The following is a 16,057-nucleotide window of genomic DNA, read 5'->3' as shown; positions in this document are numbered from 1 at the left end:
ACTGGTTTGAGATGTCACTCTGAAGCCAACAATGACCGTGAGAGATCTGCAAAGTTCTGTGTCTGAGATGGGAGCCAGTGTTCACACATCAACAATAAGCCGGTCCCTACACAAAGCTGGCCTGTATGGACGGGTGTCAAGAAAGAAGCCATTACTCAAAAAGCCTCATCTTAAAGCACGTATGGAGTTTGCGAAAAAGCATGTAGATGATACTGCAGACATGTGGAAAAAGGTTTTGTGGTCAGACGAGACATAAATTTAACTTTACGGTCTAAATTCCAAGCGTTATGTCTGGCGCAAGCCCAACACTGCACATCACCCAGTCAGCACCATCTCAACTGTCAAGCATGGTGATGGCAGCATCATGTTATGGGGATGCTTCTCTTCAGCAGGGACTGGGAAGCTTGTCATGATATAGGGGAGAATGGATGGTGCAAAGTACAGGTGAATTCTTGCGGAAAACCCAAGACTCAAACTGGGGAGGAAATTCACATTTCAGCAGGACAATGACCCGAAGCACAACGCCAAAGCCATACTGGAGTGGTTGAAGAAGAAGAGAATTAAATGTTCGTAAGTGGCCCAGTCACTAGATTATTTGTAATTCAACAAAATGTGACATTATTGGTAGGGGGTGAATACTTTTGCAAACCACTATACCTGCCATTAGTGTGAAAAGTGCAATGTTGGAGAGGTCCCATTAGTGGGAACATTGCGCTGATGTTTTTGGCTCCATGTACTTACCAAATGAATGAACCCCGCCGCCGTGAGCCATGTGCTTATAAATATTGACAGCAGGTTAACCAGTTTGATGGAATTACTATAAAAGAAAGAATACATATAAACGGATATTAGGAACATGGGGGGAAAAAAAATATACCTTGTTTTATAATGTCTATAAAATGGACTGAGAGTTTTTTGTGAATTTAATATTTCAATATTTCAAAAGGAGTGGACAAGGTTTTATCATTTTGGAAGTATGCATAGTTTTTATTGGAAATTATCAAAATATGTAAAAGTAGTGTGCCACTCCATATATTGATAAAGAGTAGCAAAACAGCATGACTAGTTTTAACTGCATTTGTTTGATTGATTTCCCACTCATGTCAAGTGAAATAATGTTCTTTCTTTATGGCAGCACAACTTGATCAATTTGTATTTTTTTTTTTTTTTTAAATATTTGTATCTGTGCCTTTTCATTCCAAATCTGCAAAATACCCCCTTTCCATCAGTTTAAACTGAGTGAAGGGATTAATCTAAAACAAACACTTTGTTGAGCTATAAGCTCTTCCCGACATCTGTGCAAAATCCTTAATTCTGCAGGGAAACTCAAAACATACATTTATACAGGACCATGTTCTAAGCTTTTAGAAAGGAAAGGAAAGAATTAGAACACAAACACACACATGTAAAGAGACCTGTTGTTTTATCATCAATGTATTCTTTTAAAAGCTGAATAAAATAAGCAAATTCTGATGCATTTAAGGATTATTTTTTAATCAATTCATTAAAACAAGTAACTGAAATTGTAACAAAAACAGACTAGCACGGAAACTATTTAAAAACATAATTTACTGTAGTGTACAATAAATACTGGCACCATTTAACTTTATATAAATTCCACTGATGTTATCCCCTGGGGGTGATTGGTTGTCCACTACAATAAAATATATAGTGGAAAGAGGTTGTGGTTACAAGTTTACATGTTTAAGAACAGCACCACTGTTAAGATCATCAAAATATGCTCATTATATTCATTTGAATCACGTGTCCTGAATGCCAGCCATAATCTTGATTTGTAAAAGCAAGATTTACAGAATTACAAGACAAACCAGAGTACTTACCTAGTTTTTAAGATATTTAAAAACTGTAAAATTTCTGAGAACTGTATTAATCTTAACGCTCTCAGAAACCTCAAACCTGTATAAAAGAAATAAACAGAAAGAAAAAACAGAATACACATTACAAATCTAGATACAAATATGCATACCTGAATTTCTGCAACATTTATAATTTTAGTAACAAACACCTTTAAACCAATCATCAATATTTAATAATTTGATTGCTTTCATGTGCAACTATGCTCAGAGAATACCCCTGAATAATTAATATATCTACAAACATAAAACGTAGATTTTTTGTGCTAATAATAGCCGTTAACAACACAGTTACTAGACAACATGACAATTAACAACTACAAATTAAATAAACCAAATACTAAATAAATTCTGCCTGCTGTTTTCTATTAGACTTCTCTTAGAGTTCTCGGTAAAAACTATCATCTGATAAGCATCTGATGTTCTAAAACTTGATTACAAGATTATAAGAATGAGAATAAATGAGATGGAACTCTAGATTAAAAACATTAGCAAGCGAAAGGATGTGATTAAACTGGTACCTCCAATGACGTAAACCTTAAATATGTAACCATGTTACATCAGTACATTTGGATAGAATTCAAGGACAGTTTTATTTAGGTCTGAGAAAAAAAGGAAAAGCACGTAATTTCCTGTCAGACATAAATACAATTTATTAACTACAGTACCACATAAAAATGTTATGCCTAACCTAACCTCACCCTGGTTTCAGCAATAGCTGGTGGAAGTCATCTCTGTAGATTTTTTATCAAATGATTGTTAATAAATAAAATAAGTTACATTTGCAATCCACTTGAATGATAATATTTAAAAGATACAGTAAAATACTTTACATCTCTAGAGATAAAGTAATGTATGCATGCCATGATACCAACTATTTTTCATCCAAATATGGATCAGTCAATAACAAACAACCCCCACCGCTCCATCCAAGAGTGCTTCTTAAGAAACAAACCTTACCCCAGTAACTGACCACATTGTAACAAGAATGCCTAAAGTTATCTTGTTCTTCCTTCTCTCCACTGTGCCCATGTCCAGGCTTGACTCGATACCCATTCTGAAACAGGTCTCCGCATGATTTCTTACGTCTTCTGGTGCTTCTAAGTGATTCAGTACGGATGCCACCATCAGGGCCACGATACACTAAAATCTTGCTTGGAATCATAACTTTAGAAATGTACTTTCAGAAACGCTGCTGTTGCTGATGAAAATGCCTTCCCTGTTAAACATCACAATCCACACTGGCAAGGCACATCCTGTCCTTTTTTCCTGTTGAAACTGCTTTCTACTGCTTAGAACTGCGTATCAGATAAGAAAAGTACTACGAATACCATTTATCTAGGTGTTTTTAAACGCTTCGTACATTTTCAAAAGCAACATTATCATGAAAGTTATCACCAAAACGACACAACACGCAAAAAACGAATGCATTGTCAAGAGAGACCTCAGATTTAACATGAATCCTCATACCACTCCAGCTATGACCACTGAAGCTTAAAAAGCCCTTTTCCATCAGGTTATTACACCATAAGCTCCTTTAGGAATCACCCACACAGAAAGACAGAAACCTGACATCAAAACTGCAGACTCAAACTAGAGCAAAATATTTCACAGTAGACACTGAAATGTTATGATTTTTGTCACCACACCCTTAATCTGCAGGCAGGATACTAATAGTTTTTTTTATTTTCCAATGTGTTACCAGCAAGCAAGTCTTTTATTTTTTTATGCTAAAGCTCAACAAATGTTTAGAAGAGAAAATCTCTAGCAATCATTGAACTCTTCTAGGGATTAAGAGGAGCTGAAATTGAAAAGAAAATCCTAAATGAAATCACAACTACTGTACTAGACACTGGATTGCTTTGTTGTATTGCATAAAAAGCAATACAAAACATCCTGCTGTCCAAATAAAAGTGCACCATGAAACCAAGCATTTCCACTATTTTATCATTTAACAGGACATAACTAGCTGGTGCTAAGCACTGTAAACAGTACCAATGTGAGGTGGTGGACAACAGAAAGCCAAAAGCAGAACATAAATACAATTAGAATTCATACACTGAAGGCACATTGAAAGACCAGTTGAGTGTTGCCAATAAATGAGCATTTCTCTTCTGTATTACAAGATGTTTGTGAATCGTAGTACATATAAAAATGACATTTTTTGTTTCAAAAGTGTTGGATGTTAACAGCATTTATGGCTGATTTTATTTGAGATGGGTAAATTATTACAAGTACACTTAACTCACTTCAAAATTACCAACATAATTTTTTGGCAATGGCATATGCAAGTAAATAAATATTTATAAACACAGATTATGTTATATGATATTTGAACAGCAGATGGCAGCATAGGGTTGTAATTAAATCAAACAGGTTCCAGTCACATGAAGGATCATCTTTTACCCAAATCAAGGTGGTTTAGATTCCACAAGCATGTGCAACATACAAACCAGTAATTCATTGGGAGGTGCTCAAATACTCCAACTACACTGTATAGTGCCCAGCAAAAGGGAGACATTGTTAATGGTAGGGCCACCCACAAATTCCAGAAAACACAAAATCATAACCATTCAGTATTCAGCATGTCCACCTTGTGTTTAACACTGAAGAACACCTGCCCCAAGTGGAACTAATACATATGGAATGTTCTGTTGGTTTTGGCTGAAGTCTAAGTCTTTGCTCTTTCCAGCAATCTAAACTGGGGTTAAATCTGGTGAATGTGCAACTTCATGAGCAGCATGTGGGCAATATTTAGCTTCCACCACCCTGTAAGACGACTCCAGGACGACTCCAGGGCGACATGCTCTGGGTCGGTCCTACAGATCAGGTCTGCATTTCCTGATGGAGCATTACAACTGTAGTGTGATTACAGCTAGACTACAAAGTCCAATTCTCTGTGGCATCTGGCATTCCGTATTCAATTACACAAGACTCTTAACTACAATATTGTTTAGTGCTCTCCATGCCTTAAACACATTATGATTTAATTCAGGTCAAGCTTCTTTATACTAAATGTGTTGTCAGAAATGTATCCAGAATACAGCTGTAGTCAAAAGTGTACATACCCCAATGGAAATTTACAATTTCTAGAAATTTCTCAAAAACAAAGAATTTTAGGATAAATCTTTTGTAGCAAAAGTTCTCTTTTGTGGATTTTGCAAAACTCCAAAACTGCTAATTCAAAAGTATACATACCCTGACAAGGAAAATGAAATTAATAGCTAGTTGAGGCACCTTTAGCAATAATAACCTCTTTTAAACGATTAGGATATTTGTCAATGAGCTTTTGGCATGATTCATCAGTGATTTGTGACCATTCTTCAACGCAAAATTGTTCCAGTTCATTCAAATTCTTGATAATAGAAACAATATTTGAAATTGAGATATTGAAATGCTTGGAAATCTTGTATCCTTCTCCAGCTTTATGACAATAAATATTTTTTTGCCTAAGGTCTAGATACCTCTTTACTTTTTCCCATTTTGACTTATTGGTAATGACAGCAATCATCCTATACCTAATCCTTTTATATTCTCTAAGAATGTTCACCTACAATCCAGCATTTGAGACTTTTCTAGAATTAGGTTCTGCATTATCATATTGAAATTTGTAGTACCTTGTAGACAATACTATCATAGCATCAAATGGTATAAATACTTTTGAATTAGCATTTTTGGAGTTTTGGAAAATTGCTGAAATAAATAATTGTAGATATCTGTTAGTTGTAACTTTTTTTGGTCATCCACAAAAAGCAAAACTTTTGCTACAAAAGATTTTTCCTAAAATTCTTTGCTTTCTGAAATTTATAGAAATTATACATTTCCACTGGGGTATGTAAACTTTTGGACTACAACTGTATATGGAATATATAAAAGTAGTTTTAAAGCCTTAAGGGGTACTGTACTTATTAATAACGCTTTTTTTTTGTTCAGTGTCAATGTTGTGTGACAGTTTGAGCATTCCCCCCCCCCATCTTCCATCAGTGGTCCCCCCCATCTTCCATCAGTGTCCCCCCATCTTCCATCAGTGTCCCCCCCATCTTCCATCAGTGTTCCCCCCCCATCTTCCATCGGTGTCCCCCCCATCTTCCATCAGTGTCCCCCCCATCTTCCATCAGTGTCCCCCCCATCTTCCACCAGTGTTCCCCCCATCTTCCATCAGTGTCCCCCCCCATCTTCCATCAGTGTCCCCCCATCTTCCATCAGTGTCCCCCCCCCCCCAATCTTCCTCAGTGGTGCCAAAACAACGAGCTTGTCGCTGCAAACTTCTCACAAGAAAAAAAAAAAGTGCCAACTGATAATAAAAAAATCCACTCAAAGCTTTCCCAGGAAGTGAGTTCTCAAACAGGAATACAAAGAAGCCCAAGATACTTACCAAGCCAACTTCTGTTTAAATATACGGACACGAACACCGGCGGCACAGTAAAGAAATCTACCACTGAGTTTACTTCCAGCCAGAACCATAATTTATCATTGGCTGCAATAAACTGTAGGGAAAGAAAAAAGAATCAATACTTTTCTATCATTTCTTCTTTTTATTATTATTTAAAGTTTTTTGAGCATGCAATAACATTAGACTTGAAGCTAAATGTATCAAATGACAACACTGGGGACTTAACATAACCTCTGACAGAGATATAAAGAGGTGCAAGGCGCATAACAATGAAAGAGGAGAATCTTAACTGATTCTTGGTTATAGGAGCCATCTTATACATTGTCCCACTTGGGGGAAATGAAGGTGCGATACAGCAAGAGATGCAGACTACTAATCTGGAGATGCTGCACTCTGCTCCTGGAATGTGATTCTGTAAATGGAATCTTTACCTCCTACACCCCCCTGTAAATGATGTGCTATTTTGATTTAGCATAAAAAAAATACAATTTCCATTTAGGAAAATATTACAATATTCATTCTCTTTTGTTTTTAGCTTAATAATGGTATACAATAATACTGTATAATAGGTATTGTAGCTATAAATTGTACTTCAAAATCATATTACTTACAATTAAATGGCATAACGTTCTGTAACTTTAGTTAAAAATTCAAGGAAGTCCATTTTTTTAAGCATGCCTTTACCATTATTTTTCAATTTCACAGTAATAATTGAGATTATACAGCCTCTGTGTGTTTTTAAGTAATAACGCATAAAAAGTCACTATATCTGTTACTATTACTATACATATTTGATATAGTAATGCATCAGCAGCTAACAAAAAATATTACATTTAATTTCAGATTAAATAAATTATTAGTGCTGCTGAAGTTTTAAAGGAGCTAAAATCAATTGTATGTGACTTTCAAATGGCAATAAGAAATAATTGTATGTGACTTTCAAATGGCAATAAGAAATGTGTCTTAGCACCTAAATACAGTTAATTTTTTTTAAATAAAAGGTTTGTTTACTTACACGCAGCCCAAAGTACAGCAAGAAGAAAACGTTGAAAGCCATGTCGATCTGTAAAGTGGTGTCTTTGTAGAAATTCTGACAGGATTCTATGGGACTGATAAAACAACAGTACATAGTTTTAATTAAGCACATAATAGAAGCTATGCTATGTTTTTGCTCGAAAAAGCTTTTTTCTCTTTTTCTTTTCAGCTTATTGCTGTAACCACTTAAAGTCATGTTTCTTCTTTCCTGTAAGGTTTAACTTTTTTTTTTAAAAGAATGACATTATCAGTAATATAAAAGTGCATTAAGACTGTCAAGGCACTTCTCTGTAAGAAAGGAACATGCATACTTCTTCATACAAGCATGTCGTTTGGTATATTTACAGACTTTTTTTGTACCCCTGGTTAACCCTTAAAGAACTGAATCCTTTATTAATGTACATTTCAGAATATACCGTTTTTAAGACCCAGAAACACTGTAGATTTTCAAAACGTGTTAAACATACAAAACAAAACAAGAAAAAGAAATCGGTGACAATAATAATTAAAATGTCTGGATAAGTCGTCTAATTTTTAATTTTTTTTGGTGCGATTTAGTGTTAATAAAAGTGAAAATGTGAATAGTTGGGGGGATAAAAAGGCAAAGCAGAAGCAGTACTTTAAGGGTTAATAGTGCATGCAGGGTTTGTATTTATTGTATGTGTTTAAGCAGCCATAGCACATACTAGCATATAGTGCAGTCTTACCCTTTACCTGGCACCAAGAATCAAAATGAAGAAACTGTAATGACTTGGTAGATAACCACATTTAATAGAAAATAGACATGTCTTATGTTCTTAATAAATAACCAGCATTGTCATCATTAGAAATGGCTCGACTATCAGGTCATTACACGTGCAACCTAATGACTGTCCCTTGGCTAATAGAGGCATCTCTTAAAACTTACATTGAACAAACACTGATAACATACACAATAAGGACACCTTTACGTGTTCATGTCCTGTTATTAGGAATGAGTTTGAGAGATGATGCACAGTGGCATCAAAAACAGTAAGACAGCTGTCCTACGTTTCAGTATCCATAGTTGTGTAGCTAGATTCAATTTACTTTGATACATACATTATATATATAGATGGGCTTCAGTAAGTTACATGAAAATAATTCCATCTAGGGTTTCTGTGACGACATAAATTACGAGACCATGGGTCGAGTAATTTATAAACTGGTACAGAAACCTGAGATGGAATTGTTTTCCTGTAACTCACTGAAGAGGCCCATCTATTATTTTTTATAATACATGGATACCCTTGTGATGCTAATATTAAAGAAGACGTTTTTTTACGTATTCTCATTTTGTTGATCATTAATGAACATTTCTGTATTGCGGGTGTTGTCGAGTGATTGAAAAATGTTGTGTTTGAATTGAAAGTGATGGTCACGAGGAGTCGATACTGTACATCTTTTGAAAATGATGTAGCCATGCCTTTTTAATAAACAAGCAGCTGTTCTACATCACCACTTATCAACTTACAGTACATTATTAATTTCTACTGTAGTAGTTGACTTTTTCAAAATATAAAATGAGGTATGGATTGAAATGTCATTAATGCAATTTGATAAAACCATAGTTCCAACAATAGTAACTACATTAGAATGTCATTACTGAATTACTGGTCTTGTGAAATTCATGTTGAGATCTAGATCATTATTAAAGAAAGGTGGGCAAATACTGTAGACCTTGAAATGTTAACAAGCATCAATGGTGTGAAACATACATTAGCTGAATTTAATACAGCCTGGAGTGTTTAGGGTATAACATAAAATTAAAAAGATTTTTCATTTATTTGCATTGACTACAGACAAGAGGGGTAGATGTACTAAGATGGGCCAGTCACAGCGCAAACATACCGCAATTTGCATTTTCGTTGCAACAATTCGCAAAGTATACATTTTTCCGTATGTAATAAGAGAAAATATGTTAATGAAAAGAGCAGCAATATACCAATTTAAATATATTCTTCTTAGCGAGATCTCTAGCATACATTGCGAGAGTCGTGCGAAATTGTTCAAATAAATAGCGGGAGTTGAGTTGTGGTTTGCTGTAGCAGAGAGTGCCCGAAGGATAACATCTATACATGCAAGGGTGAAAGAATCAAAATAACATTGTTTTTGTTAAATGTAAACGTCACCTGTACAATGCATTCTCTTCCGTATTCATTTTACCTATTTATACAACTATTATATAAAATGAAAGGCAGTTTAATCCCATCAGATTCTATAGTGGGGCCCCAACATTCACCCCCCAAAAGCTTTTCATAAATCATACAGTAGCCCCTCGCTAAACCGGACATGTTTGTCCAAAATAAAGGAGGTGCCGGGTTTAAAAACAATACAATAAAATCGCACACACATACATTTATAGTTCTCAATGTATTTTAAATATAAATCATTGCACTGAAATAACACTAATGTGATTTGGGTAGGCTACACATTACATTACGTATAAATATAAATCTGTACAGTAGGCCTATACAGTATACAGTACAGTAGTAAAATCAAATGAATACCTAGCGCACTTTATTTTTACTTTAGCTTACTGGTAACACAAAATAAATCATGCTGCTGCATTGAACACATTGGTGTACAATGCGATTATTTTAAATTGAAACTAAATGATTTTAGGGTTTTTTATTTTATTTTAATTATTATTATTTTTAAACTTGGCCTACTTTGTAGCCTAGACAATTAACACACAATAGATCACAGTCCTATACAGATGCTCAGAATGAGCTGGAGGGGTTGGTGGCACATGTGTGCAGTCTATTGCTCCCAATACGCTGGGAAAACCATAAATGTCATAGAAATTTGGTTTTCAAGGCTTTTAAGTACACCCTGACTTTAGTGAAAATTGGCTACTAAAAAATGCATTGAGCACAACTGGCAATGCATGAGAAAAAAAGGACTGGGAAATGCCAGCAACAATTGTTACTGTTTAAAACGTGCTTTCAAAAGTTCTGAACAAATTGATGCAATTGTAAGTGTCGCAACTGTCTGCAGCTTTAGTACATATCATTATAAAATTTGTGAACCCTCATCTCCGACCCCTTTTTGTGAATTTATGCAGGAACGCCCATAATTAAGGTTGAAGCACAAAGAAAAACTGATGCTGCAAAACATTCCCTAAAAAGTCGCTAACAGGACTGCACATGTTTAGTACATTTCACCCTAGACTTCCAACTTATTTGCAAGTATGGTAGATTCCAGATCAGTTACCGTTTAGGTAATTCAAATAGACCATTTAGGTCATTTTTTGTAGGTGGGTGATTTAAGATGGCTTTCCGGAAATAGGTCAGTACTCTCCAATATTCTCCAGCACACTGATAAAGGTAGTGGCCATCTCCAATATTTACTGAATGAATGATAACATTAATTGCCTATGTTCATACAAATATACATTACTATTTTATTAATAGAAAAAGGGATATAATAAATATGACACCATCAAATGTATCAATTGAAAGGGAGTATGGAGTTGTTTTTGAATGTTCAGTAATGGTCCTGTATTCTCTTGCACTCACATTATCAACATCACTCCAACTAGTGTTCTAGCCCTAAACGACTTTAAAATGAAAATGAAACAACGTTTAGATTCTTAAATGATGCAGTAACAAATAAATGGTTTCAACTAAAAAGGAATATATTTTTAAAATATGCAATTCCCCCTTTTTAATTCATATTGTATACCTGTATGGTATCACAAATAATGAACCAATTACATTTTTTCTCAATTTGTCTCTGTATAAAGAACTTCCTGCAATTCGCTTTTAAAACTTACAAGTTCTTCCTGACCTGACCCAGTGTGTGCGTGTGTGTCAATACATTTAAATGGATTTATTTCATATCCCTCTCTTTATGTCTATTTACAAACACTCCAGGTTGCAACTGCAGTGCTATTTGTGAAAACATAAAAAAAGACAAAAACTTTTTGGAAATGTTTTGGCACTGATCTGGTATATATTTATTAAAACACGAAACTACTGAAAAACAGCTATCCATTAACAAAAAGGGGATTATTTTCCATCTTTAAAAAACATTATCTTTGTGCATAGTTTGATTTGTGTACCATGCACCTAGTTTGTGTCAGTCAATGAAATTAATTAAAACATCCCCTTATAAATGAATGCCAAGAGAGAGAGGATCATTGGGTGGGGTTAGATTGGAGAAAACAGAAAAACTGAAAACAGACACATCCACAGATGTACAGAATAATGCAACAAGGTACTTATTCACAAAAGTCATGTAATAAAACATATTAACTGAGTGACGGCAAACATTAATAAGTGGGTACTATGGGGAGCAAATTATGATTTGATTTTTCAGCAGTGTGCAATCGTGGTTTTAACACATCATTACAATTTAGTTTTTTGTCAATACATGATGTGCACTTCACAAAGCTAGATGTAAACTGTCAAGTCTTTAAATTAGGCAGACATGGACTTGCACTGACTGTACATACAAAATCAACAGTGTCTTTTGGCACACACAAAAAGGGCTTATAAATATATAGAAAGCAGATCACATATTGACAGCAATACTATGGTACAGAATCTCAAGTTGCCAGACTGAGTTGACGCATTTTATCCTCTCTAATGAACGTTTAATGTATATGTACAGTACATGACACAGACTTAATACACTGGTTATTGAAGACCCTATATGAAGTGGTTATTTTGGATTCCCTCCCCTTCAGTATGCCCCATCTTTCTACTTTGTACTGGTATATGTATTACCATAAACATGCTAACATACACAACTGTCAATTTCACAACATTAGTAATGATTTACTTATTAGGGCAACCCTTTCTTGTCTAATAATTTTTGTTCCTCATTCTCACTTGAATAGCCTAAGTTAACTAAACTAATCCATGAATTACTTAACTTTAAAAGGGATCCATCTACTACTGTCAGGTCTTGACAATGCCCTATGCATTGAGTCAGAAGAGAAGAGGGCAGGTTTGAAGAACACAGGGAGGATTTCTTACACTTCCCATAACCTGCCCAATGTCCACCTACCCCAAACAATTTTTTTCACAGGACACCATACAATGGGACCCGCATGATTTTATTAAAAAGGTTGCAATGTTAATAGCAAGAATATAATGAATTATGGACAGACATAATAATGTTTTATGCCTGGTTAGCTTTTCATGAATTTATACACCAAAAGTGTGCATTTATACAGATATACCAATATAAAACGCAGACTCTTTACCAGAAACACAGCCAGTGTTACATACTGCATGTTAAACCTGACAAAGAATAGTGGTTGTTGTTGTGGGCATTTTTGCTCCTACAGAATATTACATTAAAATGACGCATGCCATATCATTCTGTGTACAGGCTAGTAGATTAAACATGTTAACATGCATTGCATGCTGTATATATGAGCTAAAAGGAGCTATCATCATGCAGCTTGTACATGGCTTGGCTGCCATCCAATAAACCTACATCAATGAGTCTGCAGTAAGTCCCCTGGGTAAGAGATGATATGAAACAGATGATATGCCTGTTAATACTGCAATGATAGATTTAGGCCAAAACACTATTACTATAATAAGAATGATTTAGCACCTGTAAAGGCACAAGTAAAAATGAACCCACATTGGGAGTACTCCCTTTTCTTGTACGTGGCTTTCTGAAGTTATAATTTAAGGCAATCAAATCCTCTTTTAATGCAACATGTTTAATGTATCCAATGTACAGTGAATGCTAAATTTTCTTCTGCTTTCTTTAAAACAAAACACACTTAATTATTTCCATAGCAGGAAACCATGAAGTCTTGCTATGTAGAAATCAGTTAAAAGATAAAAGAATAACATTGGGTGAGATGTATCTTTAGCTAAAGCTTGCAGGTTTTCTTTTCCATTACCCCTTCCAATATCTTCTGCAACACTATGCTACACAGTGCCTTAATCAGTTCATGGCAAAGCTGCTGAATGTTCAGAAAAAAGACAAATTACATTTTTTCTTGCTGACATTACCATTATATGACTTTATATACTGAAGTTTTAGGTAAAACAAAAAAATCATTGCAGTCTCTTAAAGTCACTGACTAATCTAGAAAGAATGTGAACATATACTGTAGGGATTCAAAGTCAGTTGAAAACATCAGTACAGTTTCAGTAGATTTTTTTTTTTTTTTTCTTATACCACCATTACTGAATTTGTTAAAAACAAAGTTACTTGTACTGGAACTGCTTCCAAATATAGATCAGTCAAATTGATTGCTTTGCTCTTTATCAACATACATCCTCAACTGTGACTGGATCCAGAGTATTTCCTTCGCTACTGATAGCTAAAAACAACTGTGTTGGCAGAGAAACTTTCCTACCAGATTTTACAATTTTGTTATTGTGCAACCTAGGACCTGTGCAAAATCAACTGGTATAAAAAAAAAATACAGTAAACAACTAAAATATCTTTTCAATGACTTTTCACTACAAGGAAATGACTGAGGTACGGCAAAGTTCGTCATTTTACTGCTCTGACCGTCTGCTCATGGTAGGTTGTCATAAAGTATATACAGTATACTGTATATCTATGTATATACTGTGTAGCTATATAGCAGTCTATATAGCTACACAGAGAGAGAGAGAGAGAGAGAGAGAGAGAGAGAGAGAGAGAGAGAGAGAGAGAGAGAGAGAGAGAGAGAGAGAGACTACTACATGAGAACTACTTATTATGCCCTTAGGTTGAATAAATAACTACTCTACCAGTACAATGGGAAAACAGAGTATATTTAGACTTTTATTCAACTTGGGGTTGTGGGCAACAATTACCAGTGAAGTATTGCATTTTAAAACCTACAGCCTTCAAAAGCTTTTATTGTTGTACTTTCTTTTTTTTTTTTTTTTTATAAAATCATTGAAGTCAATTAGTGGTGTTGTCGACAGGGTACTATAACAAATAACAGACTTCATAAACAAAGTAGTTTTTTTTTTCTTTTTTTTAATGGACTGAACCACTGATTACACTGTATACAGTAGCTCATAGTAGCTACATTTTGCTTTTTTTATTTAACTTATGTTTGCATTTTCTATTCTCTCAGGACAGGAATTTGTATTTTTTTATTTAAAAATATAAAAAAGCAAAAGAATTGTTTCATAGTTACTTTTTTATGAAATTAAACATTATCCAGTATCCATTGCAAGCTTACATATACTGTACTTTTTAATCTTGTGTCATGTTTCTCAGCTGGATATTTCATCAAGTCTATTTGTTATCTGCAGCTTTCATTTATATAGATATAAACAGAGAAAAAATTACCTTCTAGCATTTGTCTCTAAGGACTGTAATGTCAGAAACATGGCACTATTTTAAAAATGGTGTCCTCTATAAACCTCTCTTGACATGCAAAAACAAGCTACTAGTCTTTGCATTAAATCTCAGGTTTAAAAGATGAATCGCAAAAAAATAAATAAATAATGATAAACAGTTTGTACTCAACCAAATCAGTTTAGATTAGCTAGATCGGTTTCGAAGATTTTGTATTTCTGAATAGATTAACTTTTATTAAATCGCTTACTTGATTTGAAACAGTGTAAGATAAACTAACATGTTAGAAAGTTTCCTATAGGTTTAATGAGTGATGGTGATTGCTTCGGCAGGAACTCTGTGCTTTCCTTTTCCTGAAAAGGCCTGATCCTTGCATTATGGAGATTAAACCATTTGAGCTGCACAATCTGATTCGGACTTCATTTAAATGTACTGAAAACCTCTGCAAAGGATTTACCCATCAGATAAATGGAGAGGCTGGACACAGGCTAGGATTTATTTTAACAATGCAATGACTCTTTGCTAGATTAAAACTAGAGATAAAGACACAGAAGTCTGTAGTTTTATATTTTTATGGTCCATTTATTCAAATATTTTCGATTTCCTTTATATCTACTTTGCCTCAAATGGGGGTCACAAAGTTTTTTACAGAAGTATATACAGTACACTTCCTGAGAAAGGGTCTCTCTTAAAAGGGCAACGTTTTCAAAGGAATGTTAAAAATAAACAGACTGTTAGGGTGTATTAACATGCAGAAATAGTCTTTTTATATTGTATACATACCTGTATCTATTTTTGATATATCACATTTGAATATTGTAAAATATTTTTAAAGCATGTTTAGTGGGTTCATTTTGATAGGCTGTCTTATCAACTACACAGTAAGGTATGTGGCTTTACTAATAAGAAAGCAATCATTTTTTTATACTGAACAATTAACATAAATCTTTTATTCTGTATAGGGAGGTATCACATTACCATATATTTAGGTTTGCAAAATAAGATTTGGAAATATTGCAAACAGACAGCCTATAAAAACCGATAACACAACCTTAATGTATAAAATAGATTTTCCACCAATTTTCACCAAACTTTATGATATTTTATTTTACACTCCAAGCCTCCTATAGAAGTTTCACTTTGCATTTCACCATAAACTTGCGCTTCTTACACAAGCTTTTTTTAAATTTAGTAACCATATACTGCATACACAAACCATTCTTTTTTTTCTCTACATCCTGAAGAAAGAGACATTGAACCCAAAAATAGCAATCACACAATAGGCCATTAGAACTAACTTCAAAATGTACAAGCCAATTACACAGAAACACCATTACCGGTGATAAATAGCTCCAAGTATGAATGGGTATAAATAAACAGCCGTTTATCAACTTTAGGTCCATTAAAACTGTACTTTGCTAAAACAACAACAACATTTAACGTTATCCATCTATAAAAG

At 34.3% G+C, this 16,057-nt stretch overlaps 1 protein-coding gene across 26 annotated transcripts in view; it reads right to left on the bottom strand.

Moving 5' to 3' along the window:
• Positions 1–16,057, bottom strand: part of LOC117418354 (calcium-activated potassium channel subunit alpha-1a-like) — a 143,856-nt gene that overhangs the window by 71,709 nt on the left and 56,090 nt on the right. For 25 of the 26 annotated variants that reach the window (XM_058985040.1, XM_058985039.1, XM_058985046.1 and 22 more), the window contains exons 4-7: positions 7,283–7,376; positions 6,250–6,361; positions 1,842–1,917; positions 742–817 (exon numbers count right to left, since the gene is read on the bottom strand). In XM_058985040.1, coding sequence (XP_058841023.1) covers positions 742–817; positions 1,842–1,917; positions 6,250–6,361; positions 7,283–7,376 — 358 coding nt within the window. Of the gene's footprint in view, positions 1–741; positions 818–1,841; positions 1,918–2,834; positions 4,955–6,249; positions 6,362–7,282; positions 7,377–16,057 lie in introns of those variants that run through there. The other variant, XM_058985060.1, reaches the window with a different exon arrangement.

Source organism: Acipenser ruthenus, chromosome 13, assembly GCF_902713425.1.
Source record: "Acipenser ruthenus chromosome 13, fAciRut3.2 maternal haplotype, whole genome shotgun sequence".
Classification (NCBI taxonomy): Eukaryota; Metazoa; Chordata; class Actinopteri; order Acipenseriformes; family Acipenseridae; genus Acipenser; species Acipenser ruthenus.
The sequence above is the reverse complement of the archived record's forward strand: the minus strand, read 5'-3'. Positions and strand labels throughout refer to the sequence as shown.